Genomic DNA, 25,723 nt, shown 5'->3' with positions numbered 1-25,723 from the left:
GTTCGAAGATCAAGTAGGAACCATGTCAGGTTAGACAATGAAGTATGGATGATGAAGACACAGACACAAAACTTCTGAGCAGTAAATTTATCCAAGAAGTAACACGGAAGGCCGTGACGGAGGTGAAAGTTACAAACGTTCAAGTTCTGGGAGCGTCTCTAACGGCTTCTACACAAACGAATAACCAAGAGCATTTCGAAATCCCTTCTGTGGCTTAAATCTCTTTGGACAGCCAGCAATCCGGGTCGCGCGGTGGCGGGGACACCTAGACTCCGCCCGCTCAGCCAACCGGAAGCTGCGGTTTTCAGAACGCCCTCTAGGGCCGAGTTTCCCAGGCTTGTCACTCCGGCTTCCGCCGCAGCCAGCGGCTTCCTCCTGGCGCACTTCGGGCGGCGGGCTCTCTAGGCCGGCGCGTCTCTATGGCCGCAGGGGCCTCAGTTCCGCAGGCTCTGTCAGCACCATGGCTGCAGCGAAAGGTGAGGCCGGGCTGTGGGGGCCGCGCCCTGCTGGCGGGGAGGGCTCGGGGCTGCACCCGCACCTCGGCGCAGCGAGCGGCCCGGGGCGCCCGCCCGGAGCGAGGCAGTGGCTTGCGGGGCGCGCTGTGCACCTCCGGGTGGCCGGCCCGCTCGCCAGTGCTGTGGTCACTGCTGGTTCAAGTTTACGTAAGCTGGACACAGGGCTGAGCCTTGCTTCTGTAGCCCCGCGGCACGCACAGGTCCAACGGCGTTTTCTTTTTTCTTTCGGCAGGGGGTCAACACCACGGGGTCTTATTCTGTAGCCCAGGTTGGCTTCAAACTCGCGGAGATCTTCCTGCCTCAGCTTCCCAAGTGCTGGGATTAATGATCTGAGCTACTGTGCCCGGCGACATCGCGGGTGTGGGGTGTGTGTGTGTGTGTGTGTGTGTGTGTGTGTGTGTGTGTGTGTGTGTGTGTGTGTGTGTGTGTGTGTGTGTGTGTGTGTGTGTGTGTGTGTGTGTGTGTGTGTGTGTGTGTGTGTGTGTGTGTGTGTGTGTGTGTGTGTGTGTGTGTGTGTGTGTGTGTGTGTGTGTGTGTGTGTGTGTGTGTGTGTGTGTGTGTGTGTGTGTGTGTGTGTGTGTGTGTGTGTGTGTGTGTGTGTGTGTGTGTGTGTGTGTGTAAATGTTTTTCTTTTTCCTTCAAAAGTACTGGCTTTAAGTCTAAATACATGTTGGACACGTATTTAAAGAACATCCTTTGGGGACACTGACATGCAACATCAGATGCTAGATACATTTTCTGTGGTGGTTTATGCGCCTGTTGTGGGTTATCCCAGTTCAGTCAAGTACTGTAGCAATCCAGGGAGGGAGTAATTGAGAGAGCTGTTCTGAATATAACATGTTGAAGGACAAATGACAAATGGACACTTACAAGTTACACCAGACAAATCAGTACCTGAATGGGTTGGTAACAGTTTACAGATGTCGATTTATTCCCAGTACATTGTCACATCTGGTTGTGTTGCTCCTTTTATCCTAATGAGTAGTTTCTGTCCCTTCCTAGAGTCACCTCAAAGATTACTTACCTGTTACGTCCTGAAATGTCCAAGCTTTCAGGTATGACAAATAATAGTCCCCATAAACTGCAATTGGAAAACTAAAGTGTTACACTAGACTGGCTGTGTTTGGGGGACATTTCCCACCCGGAAACAAATACTGTGGAAACTAACAGGTTCTTGGCAAGGGCATTCTTGGCTTGGATGAGCTGTAGGCCAGGTTTCTAGTTAATGGCTTGACATCATTTGGATTCTTAGGAAAGTTTAAAATTGTTATATACCATGGATTTTCATATTACCCTGAAAACGTTGAAATTCCAAATTAGTGAAACTTCATATGGGAAAGTTGAGAATGAAGAACTGTTTTGATCTAATGGTAAACTGAAATTAAGTGAAAGTCATGTTTAAAAACTTACTGGCTTTAAACACCGAAATAGGCTTCTAAAGTGGCATTAAATACCAAAGTCCTGTATTTTTATAGTATCTAAACTTATGGTTTTGTACTTTGATTAATACTTATTTTTAAGAATTCTTTTCACAGATCTTTTTATTATATGGGTTTAAAAAACTATGATAATGGCTCATGCTTATTAATCCTAGCATGCAGGAGGCAGAGGCATGCAGAACTCCGTGAGTTGGAGGCTAGTCTGTTCAGGCCAGCCAGAGCTACATAGAGAGACATGTCTCAAGGGGGAAAATGTTTTATGGAACAAATGCTATGTTTAGTGGTTAAACATTTACAACCTTGCTTTTTGGAACCAGGAACCTATATCACAGCCAAAAAAGATTTGACTTTGCACTCCTAACTTAGTCATGAGACTATTGATAATTCAGGACAGGGATGGGCAGTCTTTCTGTAGAGACTGTGCATTTCCACTGTAGCCACTGAGTCCTGCAGCTGTAGTACAGATGTAGCCAGGGTAATTTAGAAGATAGCCGTCTGTCTTTAATAACATTTCATTTATGGACACCGAAGTCTGAATTTATTATCATTTCCATGTGTCTTGAGATGGGTCTTAAAAAATTTCCAACCATTCTCTTGAAAATATAAAGCCATTCTGAGTGATCATATAAGAATCTGTCTGGGGTGATGTAGTTTGCTTTCTCTTGTACTGACTGATTAAATGTTATTGCTTCATATGTTTAGACTCATAAAGTCTTTTGAAAGAAAGTTTTAGAACAATGGAAGCATTATAGTGGCTTCCTTCAGGTCCCTGTACAGACTTGCTTATCTAGCTTGTTGGACCTCTTAGGAAGGAAAGATAAATAGTTATGACATATTTCTTCTCTCTAATATTACTTCTTTGATATAATTGTAAGAATTTGCCTACAATTTAAAAGTTATTCTTTAATCCTCCAAGAAGGACTAATTTATCGGAAGGCACTGCTTATGCTCTTGTATAACCATATTTTAAAGTATCTGTTTGAAATACCTATTTTATTTACCTATAATTAGGTATAATACCTATGGTTAGGCTTCCAAAGGAGTGCACAAAAGCTTGTTTAGCACATAAGGCATCCTGAAGTCACTGAACATCCTTATGTTTCTTAAACTGGGATTGGTGCAGTAGGACCCAACTTACTTATATATAACCCATGAGCTGAGAATGGTGTTCACAGGTGGACATTGGTAATTGATTTGATGACAAAACACTAACTTTGAACACCAAGTAACTGAAATGTTACTGCCTCCAAATAACTCCATTCTCATTAGTAGATCCCCATTTCGAAGATTATATTCATTTATAATTAGTAAAAAAAAAACAATTGTAGGTAAAAAAATATTTAATAAAAAAATAAAAGAAAAAAACAGTTGTGGGGATTGGCTCTCTCATATGAATCTTACATGACACTACGATACTCTAAAGTTCGTCATGAAGAGAAAGCACTAATTGTGTGAGCCTTGTGTGCTGGCAGTTATCAGAGCAGGAAGGAGGAAGGAAAAAAGCAGGAAACCGGATTCCCCAGTGATTGTAAACTTACCAAAGGCGTTGGACTGTCTTTGGTACCTGAGTGACAGCTGCTGTACCCTGCATTTCCAGTTTTATGGAAGTTCTTCTATCTAAGAGGTTAGATATAATTTGTTCTTTAATTTAGTTTTATATTAAGTCTTGTGTGTGTGTGTGTGTGTTTGGTAGACACAGGGTCTTAGGATATATATAGCCCAGGCTGGTTATAAAGCCACATCTTTATGTATTAGATTGTTCTAGAGCAGTACTTTTCCATGAGGGCATTTTTTTTTGCAGCCCCCTTCCCCTTCCCTCCCCCCCCCCCCCCCCCCGACATACAGGATCATGAGTCTGATCTGCCTAAACCTCCCCAGTGCTAGGACTGCATATATACACCACTGCAAGTATCTTAAGTTACATTTTTGTCACTCAGTTATTCCTCTTGTTTCCTTTCTCTTACCTAGTAGAGGAGCATAGCCTTAAACACAGGTGACGAGGAGTGGCCCTCCTCCACCTGGAAAGCCTGTCCTTTTTTGACGGAGGTAGGGTAGCACTAGAGTGCATGTGAGGTGGTGAGGAAGGAAGGCAGCAAACCCACCAAGCCAGATAGTCACATTAACCATGTTGGGCATTGCAATGACAGATGAAGCCAGAGAGGCCTTTCTCAAGTCCCTTTTCTACTGTCTTGAGATTTTGAATGTATTGTAATTGCTTTGATGCTGTTTTCACAAGTTTGTAATCAAAAAGAAAATTATTTATTTATAACACTTAAACTAAGGTTGGCATGTTATATAATTGTATATAGTTGGGGGCACTAAACAGCATCTGTGCCTACTTTGTATGGCATTTTAAATTCATCCGTATTTTATGTTCATATAATGGAAAGTATTATTTGGAAATTGAATTTGAGATGTCATGGTGCTAGAGCCAGGTGTGGCGGCGCACACCCTTAATCCCAGCACTCGGAAGGCAGAAGCAGGCAGATCTCTGTGAGTTCCAGGCCAGCCTGGTCTACAAAGTGAGTCTAGGACAGCCAAGGCTACACAGAGAGACCCTGTCTCGAAAAAACCAAAAATGGTGCTAGAAGTTGGAAAGCATTATAGACTAGCTGATTAGCATCATATACCTATAATATATAAATAATATTTTGTTGCACATATTTTTCAGAAAATGTCAGTTTATTCTTCAAGCTGTACTGCTTGGCAGTGATGACCCTGGTGGCTGCAGCTTACACCGTCGCTTTAAGGTACACAAGGACAACAGCTGAAGAACGCTACTTCTCAACCACAGCCGTGTGTATTACGGAAGTTATAAAGTTACTGATAAGTGTTGGACTTTTAGCTAAGTAAGTAAAACTACTTCTGGAGTGTTAATTTATTTTCCTCCCAGGTAAGGTGCTGAAAATTCAAGTAACATCTTTACATATTAGATTGTTCTAGAGTAGCACTTTTCTCCTAGGGGCTTTGCCCCCCAGCAGGTAGTTTGGGTTGTCATGTTAGGTACATACTGGCACCAGGTGGACAGAGCCCAGAAGTCCTTGATGCCACGCAGCGCCTACAGTGGCCCTTTAACGCAGGACTGTCCAGCCCCAGTGTCGATAGTGTTGAACCTGGAGAACTGTCTCTCAAAGCAGGGCCTGGCTAATTGTGCTCTATGGTCCAAATGCAGCTTGTTCGCTGTATTTTTTTCTTCTGTAACAGAGACTGTATTGCTCATGATACCTGACATTTCTGCTATTTCATGAAACAATTTCGATCTGTTATAGCGGACACCAATGATAATCATAAACATTCTGCAAGCGTTTCCTGTGTTAAGTGCCAGGTGCTTTCGATGCTGTCATTTAACTTGTAAACATTCTGACACTGATTATGTTTTATCAACGCAGCGTATGAAGTGCCACAAGATGACCCTGCTGACAAGTGACAGCACTGTGCTTTGCATCAGCAACACCACAGAAGAATCATTTTAGCTGAAGGCGCAGTGAAAGGGAGGGTAGCAGAAAGAATTCCAGATAAGGCAGACCCAGTTTTATTCACAGATTTATGTGTTGCGGTTTATTTGATGTTTAGTTTTTTTCATCTCTTTCACTGGAGAAGATAATACAGTGTGCTGAGAATTAAATACAGATTAAACAAAACTCTGGCTATAAATGACTTGGGCATTTATGAGGTGCCAGGGTCTATTTAAATCGCCGGGCAGGTGAGAATTCGTGCATCGTTATGTATGTTGGTGAGTACGGGAAACAGGAAGTAATGCGTGCTTGGGCTTTTAGGTAGAGTTAGGTAAATTACACTTAAACATGTCTTTGTTCAGCAGTTTCCAGGTGCTGGGTGTACAGGGATGAAATAGATGTGGTCACTGCCTTCTCGAAGCATAGATTTAGTGGGAGAGACAGAAAACCAGTAGCACAGACGATTTCAAAAGATCATGTGAAGGACACGCTAGCAGTGGTTTGGGGAGGGAGAAAAGAACAGGAAAACAAAAGGCAAAACAACTTGAGGTGGACGGGAGAAGGCAGAGGCACGGATGTACAAATGTACATGGAATAAGGTTTAGTTTTCTAGACATTTATCTTGTATTAAGTCATTCTTTATCTGGATGATATCAGCTGGGAGTTCCTGCTGTACCTATAAAAGGCCCATTGACAAAAGTCAGACAAAAGGGCTGGAGAGATGGCTCAGAGGTTAAGAGCACTGTCTGCTCATCCAGACAGGTCCTGAGTTCAATCCCAGCAACCACATGGTGGCTCACAACCATCTATAATGAGATCCGACGCCCTCTTCTGGTGAGCAGGTGTACAGGCAAGCAGAGCACTGTGTAATAAATAAATAAATCTTAAAAAAAAAGTCAGACAAAATTCTGGAACAGTCTCCCTATAACAACCTATATAATCTTACAGCTGAGTTTCTTTTTTGGAAAAGTACAGGGTTTACCAACTTAAAGGAACAGAAAACTCTACCTCAGGAATTGCAACAGAAGACACTACAGACTGTTTTGTATTTATCCCTAGTTTTGTCTTTGACACAGAATCTTCCTAGGTAACTGAGGCAGGCTCTGAACTTCCTATAGCGCATGGTTCTCTTCCTCAGCCTCCTGAGTGCTGAGATAACAGGCATATGCTGCCATGCATCCTAACTCTAATTATAGTGATTGGTTTTGTGAGTGGTGCAAATATTAGAAACCAATATATAAAGATTAATAAGCATTTTATATAACTTAGCAAGTTGGTCTGGTTTTCTCCCAACTTATCTGCATATACTAAATGTGAATATATGTGTTGCTGAAATATATATTTATACACATATATTTATAAATATAAAAATACATATTTCAGCAACTCATTGCCATGTTTGGTAATGATTTTAAAACCAAAAATATTTAGATTTAGTGGTACAAATTCTGAAAAAAAATTTAAGATCTTCCAGATACTTTCAATGCTGCCATTTCTTTGTATACATATGAAAACCAGTAATCTTAAAAAAGTGGATCAGGGTTGGTAAGATGGTTCAGTGGTTAAAGATGCTTGCTGCTAAGCATGACAGTCTTGAGTTTGGTCTTGGGGACCCATGGGAGAAGAAGAGGACTGACCCCTCCCCAAAGTTGTCCTCTGATCTCCACATGTGCCGTGCATGTGTGTCCCTCCAAATAAATAAATATAAAGTATTTTTTTAATTGGTTACAAGTAAACAGGATGTTACATCAGTCATTAAAACACATAATTTGGGCTGGGCATGGCGGCACATTTTATTTATTCAATTTTTTGCTTGTTTGTTAATAGTTTTTTGAGACAGGGCTTCTCTGTGTAGCCCTGGCTGTCCTGAAACTTTCTTTGTAGAACCAGGCTGGCCTTGAACTCACAGAGATCCACCTGTCTTTGCCTCCTGAGTGCTGGAATTCAGGGCAGGAGCGACCACACCTGATAGGCGGCACTCTTTTTTTTTTTTTTTTTAATTTCCAGCACTTTGGGAGACAGAAGCAAGTGAGTCTCTGTGGGTTCCAAGCTAGCCAGCTCTATATCTAGAGTTCCAGGCCAGCTAGGGTGATATAATGAGACCCTGCCTCAACAACCAACCAACGACAAAAGAGAAAAGAAAAGGAAGAAAGAAAAGATAAGGAAAAACACAAATCCCCAAACCAAATCATGGGTTGAAGGGGACTAGGCCTGCGGAGATGTCTTAAGGGTTTAATGTACTTGCTGCTTTTCCCAAGGACCCAAGTTCAGTTCCCAGCACCCACGTTGGGCAGCTCACAATCTGTAACTCCAGCTGCTGATCTGTACCTGATGCTCTTTTCTGGCATCTGTGAGTGTGCGTGCACACACCCACATACCCACACACCTACACCCACACCCACACACCCACACAGAGAAATAATCTCAAGGGGGATGGAGCGATGACTGTTTTTGCAAAGGACTCTGATTCAATTCTTAGCACCTACATAGCAACCTATAACTGACAGTACAACTCTAGTTTATAGTCTCTGTGGGCACCAAGCACACACATGATACACAGACATCATACAGGCAAAACTCTGAGTGCTTTCCTGTGACGGGCAGAGCAGAAACCATTTGTTACTTGGAAGCTTTATGAGATGATTTCTTAAACATAGCGAGACCAAAGCTGATTCACATGCTGCATTTAGATCTGCTTAAAAATTCAAACAATTTTCCAGGTGTAAAAAAGAAATTATTTTTCTTGGTGTTCAAAGTAGAAACATTTTACCATTGGAGATAATTATTGAATGGTTTGGAACTACTATTTAAATGAGAAAATAATAAAAAGCTTGTTTCTTTTTGTCTATTCTTCATGAACAGACATAACCTTATTTTATGTGTGTTTCAGTTTAAAAACTATTTAATGGTATAGTTAAATCCTGAATCCTATTAAAGGCATCATCAGGTGTAGTGGCGTGTAGGAGGTGTGCCCTCAAGGTAACTGGGGCCTGGGGTCCTGTTCTCATTTGCTTGTTGGCCGCACGGTGAGCAGCTGTGGGGCACTGTGTTTCTAGTGTGGTGAGCTGTCTAGCTCTGAGCAGTGGGATAACCAAGACCTCCAAAACCATGATCCAAAACAGATCCTCATGTAAAGTGCAGCTAATGCATTTATTACGAGTTACTTACTAACTGACAAGAGCTTATGGTGAACTATATGCGTGTTACTTATTAACTGACAACAGCTTATGGCTAACTCTGTGCGTGTTACTTACTAACTGACAACAGCTTATGGCTGACTATGTGCCTTGTGTGAAGGAAGCCTCTTTACTACATACATTCTCTTCAACTTGCATGTAGCCTTCAGACACTCAGAACAGTAGCTTCTTTTTACATTAGTTCTGCATTTGGAGGCCACTTTGAACAGAAGTATCACTGACAATCTGCATTAAGATGTGAAAAATGAGGCACTAAACAGATTATGGTCTGCAATCGGGTTACTCTGTCCTCGCCTTGTCCTGACTCTTAATTTACAGGTTTTAAACAAGGATCCCTTGTTCCTTTATAACCCCCTTGCTGTGGCATTAGACACTAGACTGTAGGTATTAGTACACATGTTGCTGCTGCACTGGCTGTTTTTTCCAGGCCAATGGTTCCCAACCTGAGGGTCCTGACTCCCTTTGGGGGGTGGGGGTGGGGTGGGGGGTCAAATGACCTTTTAACAGGGATTAAATAGCAGATATCCTACATATCAGATGTTTACAGTGCAGTTCATAACAGTAACAAAATTACACTTAGGAAGTAGCAATGAAATAATTTTATGGCTGGGGGGTCACCAAAACAGGACAAAGTTTATTAAAGGATCACAGCATTAGGACGCTGAGAACCACTGAGCTAGGCTTTTTGAGCAGACGACAGAGCTAGGAAGTATACACCTATGCAGACACACACCCTTGTATGCGTCCATTTCTCTGCGTGATACCCACAGTTATGTTCAGCACCTCTTCCCATCACTCACATTTGCTTCCTTTTGCCATGTTGATGAGCTTAGCTTCTGTTGTCTTCAAGATACTCAACTAATTTGCTTAATCCTGGAATCGGTAATAGATTAAGAATCTCTGGGCTGTACAGCAGGTGGTAAAGGTGCTTGCTGCCAAGTCTGATGACCCGGATTTGATCCATGGGCCCATATAGTGGAAGGACTCACACATGAGCACTTATTTCATGCAGAAACATGCATATGTACACACACACACACTAGTAATTTAAATATGCTAAAAAATTTAAAGAATATACTTATTTAAACCAGAAATTAGAACGTGAAGCAGAAAAGGGGTGTGTAGATGACGATAAGGATGTGTACTTCAACAAAGCTTCTGTGGTCTAATCAGTTTATTTTATTATACGCAAGGAAGTTCTGGGCACTGCGTATGGACTACACTGACCATTGCGCTTCACTTAAGTCTTTATACTTGTTTTATTATAACTTTCCATGCATAAGTTCTTCACATCAGCACAGAGAAGTCTCTCTCCAAAGTGCACTGCATTCTGCTATTTGGATAGTGATATATGCATTACTGGTTGTTTCCAGTTTTCTCCTACTACTTACTGCGCCAAGGTTAGAGGAGTGATTCCAGACCTGTTGGAGGGGCCACAGCAGAACTTAAGCTGTGGTGATTTTATTGAAAGCAATCAGACTTTTATACCTTTATCAGAACTGCCAGCCTCAATACAGTTGTAACTGCCAGGGTGCAGTGGTGTTGCAGACTTTACAGGCTACACGGGCAAGTGCCCAAGACCAGCTGTCCTCTCAGGCTTCAAGGTAGGTACAGTCCTGGCAGGGAAGTCACAGTGGCAGTAGCCGGAGGCGGCTGGCCACACTGGCTACACTCAGAAGAGGACAGTGACAGATGCATGCTAGTGCTGAGCTCACCGTCTTGACTCTTCACACAGAGGAGAATGCCCTTCTGAGGGAATGGTGCTACCTACAGAAGGTAGCTCTTCCACCTTATTAGCACAATCAAGATAAGTTTCCACAGAGAACCCACAGGTCAGCTCACCCCAGAAAACCTCATGGGGACCCCCTTCCCAGGTGATTGCAGACTGTGTCAAATTGACAGGTAAAGAGAACCATCATATTTTGGTTTGACCCCTTGGTAGTTTTTTTAATTTCATGGAGGAGAAAATAATTGAAATGTTGTTCTTTATACTCTGGTTAAGCTGTGAGTCAAGCATATAATGCATCTTGTATGTGTATCAGGAAGCAGCTAAGGACTCGGGGATGTAGACCAATGGTGGAGCGTGTGCCTAGAGTGCAAAGAAGGCCTTGAGTTAGCTCATCCCCTCACGGAAGGAATTTGTTTAAAGGCTTAAATTTGTTCGGATAGCTTGGGAAATTATGTGTGTATTTTGGGTACCTTTTTCCCTATTAGTGTTTGTAGGCCTCAGGACCAGACTGGGCACACAACTTTTCAGCATATAGATATAGCATTGTAGCATGGAGACTGTTGAACTTGGTAGTAGCAGATCTGTAACCTACAGAGATGCTTCACGTCTATGGTCTAGATCAAATTATATGTCTTAAGTAGAACATTTTCTTGAGAGGTGGAATGTTCTACAGTGAATACATAGGAATAATCAATTTGATAAGATGGGCCACAATTTTGTTGCCCTCCCCAGAACTTACGTAATTGTTCCTGCAGCATTTAAATATGAAAATATTTGTAAGTTGATTCTAATGTTAATAAAAGACAGAGGCTCACTGTAATTATTGTAAAAATGAGTATGGTCCTTTAACTGTGCTCTCAAATATAAAGCAATATATACAAAGCAAATATAACATTTTCTGTAGGAGAAGTATCAGCCAGGATAACCAGTCTTTTTGGGGTGGAGAGTAGGGTGCGATGAGGTGGCTTTTAAGACCATGTATCATGTATAACCAGTAGGCTTTTTTTTTTTTTACATTACAGATACAGTTTACTTTTATTGAGGTTAGTCAGTTATTTAGATTTCCTTTAGAATTAGACAGATTTGACAAATTTTCAATATGTTTATATAAATATTACCTATTATATTTAATCAGCACTGAGTAAATTTATAAGTTTTAAGAATCACTTGCTTTCAAATTCAAGTTGTAGAAAACCATTATAGCCTCTTCTTATTTGCATTTAAATGTATAATCTGAAAGATACTTTAAAGATATGGCTTGCATCCTCATCAGGCTCAGACATACTAAGGTATATTGAATACAATAGTGTATAAGGAAACTGGCAGTTTGGGTAGATTCAAGGCATCTTTAAGTGAAAATGTTTTGAGACGCCCCAGGAGTTGGTGAAGTGATGAGTGTGCCATCACTGGGGCTTAAGTGACAGCAGTTTTGTCTCCCGGATACACTTTACCTATTGTACTTAAAAACTCTTGGAACTTTGACCAGAGGATTTTGGTGATACTTAATTATTATACTTTTTTCTAAGTAGAAAATTAAGTTTTTAAAAATAGGAATAAATTATAGGTCTATTCTATTAATAAATATAAAATTAGTTGGGCATAATTCTTAAGTGTACACTTAAATTACATCAGAAACTTAACTGTGTGTGAAGGACTCGTTAACAGAGTGCTACAGACATGGTGGTGCATGCTTATAATCTTGGCACTTGGGAGGTGAAGACAGGAGCACCATGAATCAAGGTCAGCCACAGAATAAGACCCTGTCTCAAAAACAAAAGGTTGAGGACGTAGTTCAGTGGGTCATATGCTTAGCATGCACAGTATCTAGCACTGGATGGGGAACGGCTGTTTAATTTTCTGCCTCACCACTCTTTCATCTCCCCTTTTGTTTTCAAAGAGAAACTGGCAGTTTGGGTAGATTTAAGGCATCAATAAGTGAAAATGTCTTCGGGAGCCCCAAGGAACTGGTGAAGTTAAGTGTGCCATCACTGGTATACGCTGTTCAGAACAACATGGCTTTCCTAGCTCTTAGTAATCTGGATGCAGCAGTATACCAGGTAAGCAGAGTTAATGACATACAAAGCTCTCTAGATCTCTGTGAGTTCGAGGCCAGCCATGGCTACACAGTGACACCTTGTCTTAAAAGAAAAACAAAACAAAAACTGGGATTTGAGGTTGCTAATTTTTTTAAAATGGGGATTTTAAAATTAACCCTTTATTACATTCACAAGTATTTTCTTAATTCTGTTAATGATATGAGACATATTTCTGTAAAAGACTAACATAGGTGAATTTATTATTTGTTGCTTTGTTTCTACCAGGTGACCTATCAATTGAAGATTCCATGTACTGCTTTATGTACTGTCTTAATGTTAAATCGAACACTCAGCAAATTACAGTGGATTTCAGTTTTTATGCTATGTGGTGGGGTCACACTCGTACAGTGGAAACCAGCCCAAGCCACAAAAGTTATGGTAAGCAACAAAATCATATACCATAGGCAAAATAGGAATCTTTTCTTATAGAACCTGTTTTGTTTGTTTAGTCACTCTGCTGAATTTAGCCTGTAATACTTCCTTTGATGTAAAATGTACTTTGCTTTATAGTTGGGTTCTCCCCCTTTAGCATTCCCCAGTTGTCCAGGATTGTAATACTCACTATGACGTGGTGGTTAAGTGAGATGCCCCCATAGACCATGCACTTGACCCCTTGCTCCTCAGCTGCTGTCACTGTTTAGGAAGCCTTAGGAAATGTGGCCTTGCTAGAGGAAGTGTGCTCCTGGCAGCAAGCTTTGAGGTTTTAAAAGCCGTGCAACATTCCCAGTTCAGTTCTCTCTGCAGCACTTAGTGCTTATGGCTCAGGACCTAAGCTCTCAGCTGTGGGGGCTGCCATGCCTACTGGCTGCCTCCCCACCGTGATGGATCTGGACTCTCAGCCTTCTGAAACTGCTTAAGCCTAAAGGAAACCAGTCTTCAAGTAGTTGCCTTGGTCACGGTGTTTTATCACAGCAATAGAAAAGTAGCTAACACAATTGGCATTTTGGTTCTAAGAGGAAAGCACTAAAATATATTAGTGACAGAAGACATCCTTTAGTATATGCCTCTTTTTTTTTTTTTAATGGATAACAAAATTGCATTGGTAACGTTTCTATTGCTGTGATTAAAACACCATGACTAAGGCAACTTATGGAAGAGTTTATTTGTGCTTACAGGTCCAAAGGACTAGAGTCCGTAGTGGTGGAAGTAGTGTGGTTAAGAGCCAGTGCTCTTAACCTCTGAGCCATCTCTCCAACCCCAACATCTGCTTTTAAGTTTTTATGAGTCAGGTATTTGAAGGTACCATAACTAGGTGGTTCTTGCTTGAGCTAACTAATGATGTAGTCAGCTGAAGGCTTGCCTAAGATGGGGGATCTGTTTCTATGCTGTCTCATGGTTAGGCTCAGTTGTCTATTTAGCTAGGATGGGACTTTAAAAATCAGATTATTTGAATTTAGAAGATCCATCCTAAATATGCATTGTTACCTTCTGGTTGCTACCCAGACAAAAGGGAGTTAGGAAAAGGAAATTTTGCTTTTTATGTGATTGCCTTCACTCTTACTGGAAAGTTCACTTGGCCTGTTGCCAGAGTTTCAGCACCAGATTAAAATGGCTGAATCATCCAGTCACATGGACTGCGCAACTGCTGGATTGTTGGCCTCTCCAATGTGAGACAGCCATTGCTACACTACCTAGATGTATTATGTACATCAGTCTAATAAATCCCCCTTTAATATAAATTAATTCTGTTGGCCCTAGTCCTTTAGAGAATGCAAATACAGAAATTGGTACTAGAAAAATGGAAATGTTAATGTGGTGGCTTGACCGTGTCACTTTTTCTACTTTGGATTGTTTGGTTGGAGGATTGCAGAAGATTTTGTAACCGTGGACTGGAAAAGCCATTGAGTGCTCAAGTAGTCATCATTAAGGCCAAGGTTTTATTGGAAATCACAGTAACAGTGATTATTTATTCTAAGTGCTTTATATAACAACCTCATTGTCCTTTCTTGGTAAAGAGAATTAGTTAAAACTTTAGGCTAATATAAAAAATGAGTTTCTTCTTAGCATATTCATAAATGTGCGGTCATACTGTGTTCTGATTCCTCCCCCCTGCACTGCTTCCTCTGCGCCGCTTACTCACTTCTGGCTTCTTTTCTTCCTTCAGCTCGGTACCTTTCTGCAAGCTTTTATGTTCCATTTCTATATTCCATAGGGTTTCTGGTAAAGAGGCTTTACTTACCTAGGATTTTGTCTTATTTTGTTTTGCAGTGCTGAATATAGAGCCCAGAGTCTTGTGCCTGTAAGGCAAGTGTTCTACCACTGAGCCACATCCCCAGCCTTATCTAGGCATTCTTAAAATAGCCAATCACAATATACTAGCTCTCTTTAACAAATTCATGTTACTATTAAAAAAAAAACTTGCAAATAAAAACAACACATGAAAATTAACGTGACCCAAAGTCTACATAGTTTAATGAATATATAAAGTTAGAATTGTATATAATATATAAGCTTCAAAAATGGAAAATAGGTTTGGGTAATTTTACTTTCTTTCCATCTAAGAAAACTAATATTGTTACCTGGCTCAGGAAACATATTTTCTTGTGCTGATGAGATGGCCCAGCAGTTAAGGTCCTGGCTGCTCTTTTAGAGGACCTGGGTTTGGTTCCCGGCACCACATGGTGGCTCACGTTTGCCTGTGACTCCAGTTCCCTGGCCACTCTTTGGCCTCCACAGGCACTAGGCATGCATGCTGGTGAATCTTCATACATGCATGCAAACACTCAACCACATAAAACAAAAATAAGTCAACCTTAAATATTCTTTTATTCTAAATAAATGTATTTCCCAAAGCCTTGCTTACTTTTTTAGCTTGTGCTTATTTTCTGAGCTTAGTTCCTTGATGGCATTCTTACTTCCCATCTGCAGGCTATTTTCAGAGTTCAGTGAAGTTGCCTTAGTCATCATGTTGCTTTCGCCAGAACCTGTTCTCCGCAGCCCCATAGTCCTTGTCCAGCATCCACTAGCTGTGGAATTTAAGCTGGAGCTTACCTTTGCAGATCTGCATTTGTTCAGGACTGACTGACACCTCTCTTAACTGTGCTGTTACTTGTACTGGGATAGCATAGCTGTTTCCTTCTTCCAAGCTTCATGTATGCCCACTTGGTTATCAGTTTCAGAGTTAAGCCCCGAGAAGCAGTTTGCATCATTATTTTTCCATTTCTCAGTAGGGGAGGCGATTCTCATGCCATGACTTGTATCTGTGCCAATCTTGTAAAAGCATCCAGCTTTCCAATTTTAGTGTACATCAGAAGCTACTGGTTTACTTAAGCCAGACTGCTGGCCTATCTTTATTGTCTGTGAGTCAGTAGGCTGAGGGTAAAGCCTGACAGTTTCTATGTCTAATAACTTCTCAGGTGAGCCCACTGTTGTGCTGCACACCTTTAATCCTAGCATTCAGGAGGCAGAGGCAGGTGGATCTCCTTGAGTTTGAGGCCAGCTGGACCTGCACAGTGAGACCCTGCCTAAAAAATAATAATCAATGATGAAAAAATTTAGGTGATACTTGTTCAGCCTGTATTTGAGAACCACTGGTCTATACTGTACTCTTGTCTTTCAGACATTTTAGCTAAGCTTTCCCTCCTGGGCACTCCTGACATTAGGCTTAGTGTCTCTGAACAAGGTGCTGAGCCCCAGTACTCTTCTAGGCCCAGTGAAGGCACTCAGGTAGTGTTTATTTATTTCTTAGGATGACAGAAGACGGTCCTGAGAGCTAGTTTAGGGAAGAAAGAAAAGGAGAGCTGAAACAGTAGGTTAGGGTACCCTATACAGACATTTATAGGCATTTGTCTCTGCTTCACTGTTACGTATCTGTGCCAATGTCCCCTATACACGAAGCTGCTTAAGTACCAGTCGGAGGAGCATCTTATCATTTTCTTACCTGCTTAGTATATAGCAATGATTCTGATACACAGAATCAGTAAGTATTTCACAAGAACTCAGTAAAGTGTGTGGTCTCAAAAGTGAGTACTTTATCCAAAACATGATAAGGAGTAAGTTGAACTGTACCATTTTAAGGATTGATACTTTGATTCAGGGTAGAAGCAGAAATTAAAATTAACAATTAGGTCAACTATGTAAAACTCTATGTTCAAGTACTTGGGAATTGAAGTGTACACGTTAAATTGTTCATATCCTATGTGTGTGGTTTCAAAGAAAAGCTTTCAACTTAAAGGCTTTGGTTAATTTGAAAAGTGGTCTTTTCCTTTTGTTTGCTCCTGTGTCATTCTTATGTAATAGTTATATGTCTGATGTGGAATGTACTTTTGGTTTTTTGAGACAGGGTTTCTTTCTCTGTGTAGCCTTAGCTGTCCTGGACTCACTTTGTAGACCAGGTTGGCCTTGAACTCTCAGCGATCCGCCTGCCTCTGCCTCCTGAGTGCTGGGATTAAAGATGTGCGCCACCACGCCCGGTGGAATGTACTTTAAGGAGAAGTATAATATAGCCCTTTTTTTGTGGTGAAGACAAGGTCTTTATATATCCTTGGCTGGCCTGGAACTCCTAGATCTCCTCCTGCTTCTGCCTCCTGAGTGCTGGGATTAAAGGTGCATCATCTGTTTGGATTGCTGGCTTAACTGAGTTTGCAGTTACTAAGAGTAACTTTCAACAACTCACATTTCAGGTCGAGCAGAACCCATTATTAGGCTTTGGTGCTATAGCTGTTGCAGTATTGTGCTCTGGATTTGCAGGTAAGTTGTGAAAGCAGTCTTATCATGTTGTAACTTTTTAAAAAAGAAAACAACAACAAAACATTGAACTATAAAACTGTCTCTCATTTCCTTGGTTTATCTTAACAATTGTATTCTCATTAAGGCTTTAACTTCTTTCTTACTTTGTTTTGTCAGATATTTCCCCCAGTAAATACGTGATTTTATTTAACTTAGTTCAGACTTTAGAATTACAGTTATATGAGAATACACTTCTATCATTCTTGACCATCTTATTTAGCCAAGAACTAAAAGTTAATGGAAAGGCCTCTGACTTTGAAGGAAATAAACCTTTAAGAAGGTCACAACAAGTGCCTCCCATTTCCCCAAAGTGTCAGTGTTCTGAAGCTTTTCTCCATGCTGTAGGTCTAATATACCAGCTCAGAGTGTCTTTCACTTATAACCTCAAGTTCTTCCTTTGCTTCAACAGACTAGGAGCTATGGAATAGAAAGAGGAGGTGGGTGAAGTGTACCTTAGGAAGCATAATGTCAAAGAAGAGCAGCCAAAACATCAAGACAACAGGAAAGTATGGAGTCATGTAGGGACAATCATTCCTCTAATGAGTTAAGAAAAGATAAATATATGAATCTTAATTTAAGAAATGAAATGTGTTGCAGAAATAGCTCCAACAGGTATGAAATGCAAGAGCTCTTTTTAGTAAAGAATATATTAGTGATAATTTGTATATCTCTTTATTACTACCTTTTTCAACAGTGACCTTTTTCTTTTTTCCACTAGGAAAGCAGGAAGGGCATAGAAATAAATACTGCTTGCAAATTAGATGTTTTATAGAAGAGAAAAAGCCAAACTTAGGAATATACTTAATTAACTATAGTATAAACTTTCATTCTTAAAAATCAGCAAATTAGGATCAAAATTTTAATCGCTGAAAAAATATTCTTTTGATTTTGAGTAATATTTTTCAGTAGTGAAATGCTTATATGAGGAGGAGAAAGTGGTTTAATAGTTGTGTACTTAAGTAACAGATCACTGAAGAGTTAAAAGCTTTCTTTAGACCTAAAGTCTAAGATGGAGATTATAGCAGCTATTTTATGTTTGTTCCCATTGTCTGGCTCTTTCCAATATAGTCTCATCAGAATCAATCTTGTTTTTGCCAGGTACTGTGGCAGGACCTGAGAGATAGAGGCAGGCAGATTCAAGGTCAGCCTGGTCTACATACTGAGTTTTGGGCCAGACAGGGCCACATAGTGATATCATGTCTCAAAAATAAAGATTAATATAAAAATCTTGTTTTTAATTATACCTTTTAGTTGGTAAACAATAGTTTCTAAGCCTCCATCTGATAAAATAGCTTTAGATAAAATCTTCAATGTCTCTGTGCAACATGCATTCATCTAATTATAAAACCTGAATTAGTAGTTTGTGACCTTTTAGGGGACAAAAGAGTGTTTTTATTCCCTTTTCTCAGAAAAAACAATCTGTGCCCCATCCCCAGAAAAAATACATATACACATGAAGCTAATGCCAAATTAACAGTTCACAAGGCATGTTACATTGTCTATAGGCCTGCTTCAAAGGACAGCTTTACTCAGAAGGTTGTGTTTAATTTTATTTTGGTTATATGATTGAAAAGATACCATCTGGATGATTATATAGTTACTTTGTACAGTAAGACACATTCGTTCCTTTATATATTAAAGGGGTCTGAGTAGGATAATTTACTCTTAGTAATGTAGATTTACAGATGGTCATAGCCAACCCTTTATTGGCATTAAGGAGTAGAGAGAGGTTTGGTTATCTAAAGGGAAAAAACTGTTCTTGATTGTTTTGTCAGATGTAGCTTATGAAGTTTCCTCTTAATTATTAATCTATGTTTTGTCAAAGCAAATTGGTAATGTTCAATATAACATGTAATAAAAGATGTTCTAAACAGAAGACTATTAGTTAATTCATAATGTCTTTGCTATTCCATGTCTGTTTTTTTTTCTTCTAGGAGTCTATTTTGAAAAAGTTTTAAAGAGTTCAGACACGTCCCTGTGGGTGCGAAACATCCAGATGTACCTGTCAGGGATTGCTGTGACATTAGTGGGCACCTACTTGTCAGACGGAGATGAGATTAAAGAAAAAGGATTTTTCTTTGGTTACACGTATTATGTCTGGTTTGTTATCTGTAAGTATCTAGGAATAAAAGCTCTGAGGAGATTGTCTTTGTCTTTTAACTGCTGAGTTAGGTGTCTGTCTGTCCTCAGCCACTAGTCTGGAATATGTAACTTTGTTTTTATTGAGTTGCTATCCCAAAGAAATTTTATCTGCATAGTTGAAAGACTCTAATGTGTTAGTAATAAATGTATACACTCTTGTAATAGAGCGCAGTCTTTTCAGCATCTGAGAAGCAGGGTTGTACAACTTCTCAGATGACTGCTTCTGAAGGAAACTGTTCTTCGTATCCTAGGTCATGAGCATATCATCTCCAGGAGTGAAAGTTATCTCCACATAGAGGATGCTTTGTAATTTCCTGTTAAAATTTTACTTTTTTCTGTATCCCAAGTCCTTGCTAGTGTTGGAGGCCTCTACACCTCCGTTGTGGTGAAGTACACAGACAACATCATGAAAGGCTTCTCCGCAGCCGCCGCCATCGTCCTCTCTACCATTGCTTCAGTGATACTGTTTGGATTACAGATAAGTATGTCACAGTCTCTATTCAGTTGTTACCATGGAAGAGCCTCTCCTTATGAGCTGATTCAATTTTCATTAAAAGTAATCCTAGCTCTTTATACTTTATTCTGTAGTTTGTAGCTGTGTGAAGGTGATTAAACGTTTCAGTGTCCTAGAGCTTAAGTCTGCAGAGTGCTGGTGCTGGGTGATGTTAAGAGGGTCACGCTGTTGCTATTTAGCAATTAAGGCCATGTTCCCTTACATATCAAGGTGCAGGATGTCTTAGGTGAGTCAGGTTGTACATTTGGACCCCTGTAACTGTTGTTGCTGCATCTGTGGATTCAATCATGGTTAGAAAACCTTTAATCCCAGCACATGGGAGGCAGAGGCAGGGGGATCGCTGTGAGTTCGAGGCCAGCCTGGTCTACAAAGTTAAGTCCAGGACAGCTAAGGCTACATAGAGAAACTCTGTCTTGAAGAAAAAAAAAAAGAAAAGAAAAAAAAGAAAATATTAGGGGAAAACTATTTGTCTGAATAGGAATATACTTGTGATAATTCCTTAAGTATATAATTATATAGTATATACATTATTGAAGGAGAGATAAACTTGTCTTTTAGGATCCCAAGAGTGGGATCGGAACAGTCTTGTGAGAGAACAGGTGAGGTTAATCCACTGGAAGACCAACCACCTCATACAAGAGCTTGATTATTGCCAACTAAAAAAATCCTGTAAACAAACTCTGAAAAGAAATATATAAATAAGCCAAAAACTAGAGACAGAGTTTTTTAGAGACTTCGGATAGTTTTGGCTGTTCATTGCTACACTTCGGGACTCTCCTAAAAAAAAACAAAAACAAAAACAAAAAACAAACTACTCAAGGAAATGCTGCGGGGCTCCAGTTCCAGGTTCTGGTTACTCCAGGTTCCAGAAAAAAAAAAAAATCGGTCCTCAAAACTAATATCCTTGCGGTTTTGTTATTGTGTTTCTTAATCCCCTTTTCATATTGTTTCGGCTATAAGTAACGTGCACTCAGTTAATAAGTTGTAATAAAATATACTGGTTAAAAAGTTGAAGCCTACAAATTATAGTAGATATTCTTTTCAGCGTTGGAGTTAACATATGTTGGCCTATTTTCAAGGCTCCTTTCATTTCAATTTTAGCTCGTGTCTTCCTGTTCCGGACTTAGGTGTGTACTTGTGTACAGTGGCATTGTGAGAACTTTGCTATGCTAATCCCTCTAATGGTTTTTCCATCGCTGTAATATGCAGCTTTTGAATTACTTAAGCAGCAATAATGTTTTAAGTGTTTCAGGTTGGCTTTAAGCTATGCAGAAATTATTTTCTTTATTGACCAATTATTATACCATAAACTACTAAGGAAAATATGTTAAATGTCTACATTATGCAAAAGAGGAAAAACTGTCTGGTTCCTCTTATAAATAGAAGCATTATTAGTACTGCAGGAAACCATTTTACAGTATGGCTCAAGCCTTGCCTGTTGTAGTTATTAGCAGCAGCCCTGAGGAAATGTTAGAATGCTGTCTCACATTTCCTCTGTCACATGTGAGTAAGCTGGGTCCCCTGGGTTTGTCAGGTGATCTGCTTGTAATACGCTCCAGCAAATGACAAGGAAGTTAGTTGTACAAGTCCAACCACTTAGCATTTTAGATGTTCTTTTCACCTAATTTAGGTAAACTTTTAACTGCAGTTCTAATACACCCCTTTTATTTAACATAATCTTGTGTCTTTGCTCCTGAGAAAAAACTTGGTAACAATAAAATGTCTTAGCAGTCTTTCAGCTAACTGTTGAGATGTTAAGATATAAACTGTCTCACCCTTTGAATTCAAAGCTGGTCTTTTTCTATAGGTGAACTAAAGCTGTAGCTTGATGCTATTTCTTTACATTCCTTTTAGGGGTGGGGGCCTATCTCTTGTCGCCCATCATGTAGCTAGTTCCCTTGAATTCCTGAACCCCCTGTCTTGGGCGTACAGGCATGCACTGTCATGCGTAGCGATCTACATGCCAGTTCTTAAAGCTGTTAACTCTGGGCCACTGTAATATAGTTCATATGTATAGAATAGCGTTCTATTTTAAGTCAAATATATGGCTGTGGCATTAGCATTCATTTATATAATGTGGATATGTGAGGTTTATAGAAGGGTTTTACTATTATTTTTTTGTTTTGTTTTTTCTTTTGGGTATGAGTCCCTGCGGGTCAATGTTGGATGTTTTGGTCAGTCGCTCCTTATTTTCTGAGACAGGGCCACACGCTGATTTGCCTAGATTAGCTGTCCTGCTCCCTCTCCTCTCTGCCAGCTGTCAGGCTGCAGATGTGTAACACTGTGCTCATTTTAGATGACTGCTGGGGAGTCAGGTCCTCACGGGGGTGCAGCAGGCACTTGAGCCCTCACACAGTTTGTATGTCCTAACTTTCAGGAGTAACATGGAGAAGAGGTAATAGGAAATCACCTTTTCACCATCCAGTGGTTGGAGGCACTGGTTTTTGAAAGCTGGATTGTGTAACTGTCTTTTACACTAAGCTTCCTGGGATCATAAGTAAGCTACATCACACTACATTTTCTTTTCTTATTCATACATACTTACATTACATTTACCTATTTCCTTTAATTATGTATCTTATAAGGGAACTAATATATCCCTTTGTTGAAGCAGTCCAAGACAGGCTTAATTATGTTTTTGAAAAGTGTTATTTATTGTTTCCCTTAGAATAGACCACCTTTCATAAACAGCATTCATGTGACCTGGTAGTGTAGACACAGTTGCAAAGACTGAAGGCCTGGGGACACAGTGCTGGCCAGGGACGCTCGAGGACCAGAGGGTTCCCAGAGCCCATGCGTGCTGCATGGTGCAGTCCTGGCCCTGGCCACATGGATGCAGGAGTCTCTGGGGTTTGTTGTCCACCCAGTGTAGCCTAATTGGTGGGCTTCAGGCTACCGGGCCTAAGAGATGATGGCATTCCTAAGGATGACACCCAGGACTGCCTTTTGCCCCTGTATGTATGCACGAGTCCTACACATGTGAACATGTGCACACATGGGTAATTCTCCATTTCTTTATAGTTTTAAAGACAAAATTACAGTTATTTGTTTTTCCTCTCTTTTCAGCACTTTCCTTTGCACTGGGAGCTGTTCTGGTGTGTGTTTCCATATACATCTATGGGTTACCCAGACAAGACACGACATCCATTCAACAAGAAGCAGCTTCAAAAGAGAGAATCATTGGTGTGTGATCTGAATGTCAAGAGATTCCTGCAAGGACTAAACTGTTGGTAATTAGAGCCTTAATTCAAGCCGGGTGGTAGCTTAAACAATGTCAAAATATGAACTGTATGATGTAAGGCTTGAGAAGAAAACTGTATGAATGAAATGCTAGGACAGATTTAATATTGGTGTTTGGTGTCAGGTATATTATTTAAAAATGAAGAATGTGGTGGGGCAGATTGTATATCTTGTACACAGAAGTGACACTGTGTATGTGTGTGCGTGTGTGTGTGAGTGAGAGAGAGAGAGAGAGAGAGAGAGAGAGAGAGAGAGAGAGAGAGAGAGAGAGAGAGATATGTACACGAAGCATGGAGGCAGCGACCCATGGACAGCACATCAGGTGAAACTGCAGTACTCATGGTTTAAGACAGTGTCTGAGGGTTCAGGTGCCAAAGCCCTTTCTGTACACACTGTTCTCTTGTTCGGGTACAGGGAGAGCCTTGTTCTCCAGGTCATGGATAGCACTTTGTCCCAACAGCAGTAAAAGATCTAGCTTCTCTTATCAAAGTGAGGAATAAGACAACTTGGAACAAAACTCACTGTATAACTTGTAAAAGAGACTGTTTCATGGCTCAGACTGACTTCTGGGAAATGACTGGGAACTTTAGTGCTGTGTTTGTGCCATTTACTGTCTGGTTCCTATTTCTTTGCTGTTAGTTAATATACTTTTCAGAAAATTTTATAAGTCACTTTTATACTTTCTTTTTTATAAATATGGTTACCTGTTGCGCTCTCAATTTGTGAACTTTCAGTGATTTAAAAATATTTCTATAATGTTAATGGGGAAATCCAGCAATAAATTTATTTATATCACTTTTGGGGAGTTACTTTGTTTTTATGGATACAATCATTATGGTAATGCAAAAACATTAACATGGCTTTTTTAAGTGTATGAACTTATCAAATGTGTTGTTTCAAATAATAGCTAAAATTCAATTCTTACAAGCCTTGAGAAAAAAAAAAGAATTTTTGGGAAGGATTATAGCTTAACAAGTGTTTTCAAAGAGCTGTGCTTTCAAGGCTTAGTGCCAGTATAATTTTATTCACGACATAAATACTCATTGGTCTGAGGCAAAAGTTTCTCCAAAGAAGTGAAAAGGAAGAGTATACATGTAAAACCTGTCCCAAGCATATATTTTCTTCCTATGGTTAGTTTGCTCTGGGAAGTTTAATGCAACTGGAAGTAGAAAGCACTTACAGGTGTGACTGCATGGACGAGTCCTTTGTACAGTAAGAAGGTGGACCGTACCTGCCAGTTTAAAACCATGTCTGTTCCAACTGCAGCAGCTCTGGTTCGTGCTGTCACTTCTCTTCATTAGATCTGTATTACTAACATTTAGATTAAATGTAGCAGGCCAAGGTGAAGTGCTGGCAGAACATGCTTTGGCTATTGGACGTAACACATCATATTTTATCAAACTCACATTTTTAAAAGATCTTTTTAAAAATTTTATTTATTTTTATGTGTATTGATATTTTTCTTGTATGTATGTGTCTGTGAGGTTGTCAGATCCTGGAATTACAGACAGTTGTGACATGCCATGTGGGTGCTGGGAATTGAACCTGGGTCCTCTGGAAAAGCAACCAGTGCTCTTAACCACTGAGCCATCTCTCCAGCTCCCCTTCCCCCAGGTTCACATTATTGAATTAAGTCAGACAAACTACATTGCCTATATGCAGAAACAGGAGTCAAAACTCTTACCTCACATTATGGCTTAGTACTGTTCCACACTGGACAAGAAAATCTGAATACAATACCTACATTGTAATTACTTGCTATTTAGATGCATGTGTCTCTGACTTCATATCGTTTGTTGCTTGTACATTTCAGCTAATGTTAACCCTGGGGTTAAGTTCTTACAGGGAGTAGCTGCCCGCTCTGCTGCCAAAGATATACTTACTTTACATCTTCATAGATTTGTCCTAAGAACTAGCTACAATTAAAATAACATTGGGAACCACCATTCACCAATTATTTGATGAAAACAGCAGGTTAACTCATTTATAAGAATAATTTCGGGGGCTGGAGAGATGGCTCAGCAGTTAAGATGGCTGCTCATCTAAAGGTCCTGAGTTCAATTCCTAGCAACCACATGGTGGCTCACAACCATCTATAATGGGATCAGAAGCCCTCTTCTGTCACGCAGGCATACATGCAATACAGTACATGTGCGCGCGCATGGGTCCCGTCCTCCCCTCCCCTGTCCCTCCCTTTTTTTGAAGGAAAAAAAGAACAGTCTCTGCTACTCCCAACACTCAGAAGGCATATTTCAGAGTTCAGGTCACCCTGGTCTACACAGTGAGCTCTTGTCTTATATTTAAAAAAAAAAAATTGCTGGGGCCAGCAAGATGGCTCAGTAGTTAAAAGTGCTTATGTTCAGAAGCCTGAGCCTGACACCCTACATTTGTGACCTGGAGCCCACAATGGGAAGAGAGAACATCTTCCAAAAGTTGTCCTCTATCTTCCACATGAAACCCCGCCCCAACAACAAGAAGTTGGGAAAAAAAAAAAGTTTCTAGCTAAGCCCAAATATGCAGGCAAATTCAAGGCCTGGTTAGGTTATGAGTTCAGAGTTAACCTAGGAAAGTCACATGAGATTCTACTTCAAAATAAAAAGTAAAAAAAGAAGGGTAGGGATATAGCTCAGTGGTAGAGCACTTGCCTAGTGTGTAGAAAGTTCTAGGC

At 40.2% G+C, this 25,723-nt stretch overlaps 1 protein-coding gene across 5 annotated transcripts; it reads left to right on the top strand.

Moving 5' to 3' along the window:
• Positions 1-318: 318 nt before the first annotated feature.
• On the top strand, positions 319-23,850 carry SLC35A1 (solute carrier family 35 member A1). 5 transcript variants are annotated; one of them, XM_084799193.1, is made up of 9 exons: positions 342-476; positions 3,427-3,578; positions 4,626-4,803; positions 12,233-12,392; positions 12,657-12,809; positions 17,054-17,120; positions 19,094-19,270; positions 19,649-19,783; positions 22,882-23,850. In XM_084799193.1, exons 3-9 carry the CDS (start codon positions 4,667-4,669, stop codon positions 23,004-23,006), a joined length of 954 nt encoding a protein of 317 aa, XP_084655319.1. In that variant the 5' UTR covers positions 342-476; positions 3,427-3,578; positions 4,626-4,666; the 3' UTR covers positions 23,007-23,850. The 5 variants fall into 5 exon arrangements, with proteins under 5 accessions (XP_084655320.1, XP_084655317.1, XP_084655319.1 ...); XM_084799195.1 differs by lacking the exon at positions 342-476 and adding an exon at positions 1,518-1,570 and having other exon boundaries at positions 4,626-4,704; XM_084799192.1 differs by lacking the exon at positions 342-476 and adding an exon at positions 1,519-1,570.
• The last annotated feature ends 1,873 nt before the right edge of the window (positions 23,851-25,723 follow it).

This window comes from Acomys minous, assembly GCF_964271855.1.
Source record: "Acomys minous genome assembly, chromosome: 1".
NCBI lineage: Eukaryota > Metazoa > Chordata > Mammalia > Rodentia > Muridae > Acomys > Acomys minous.
This window is presented reverse-complemented; position numbering and strand designations above follow the sequence as displayed.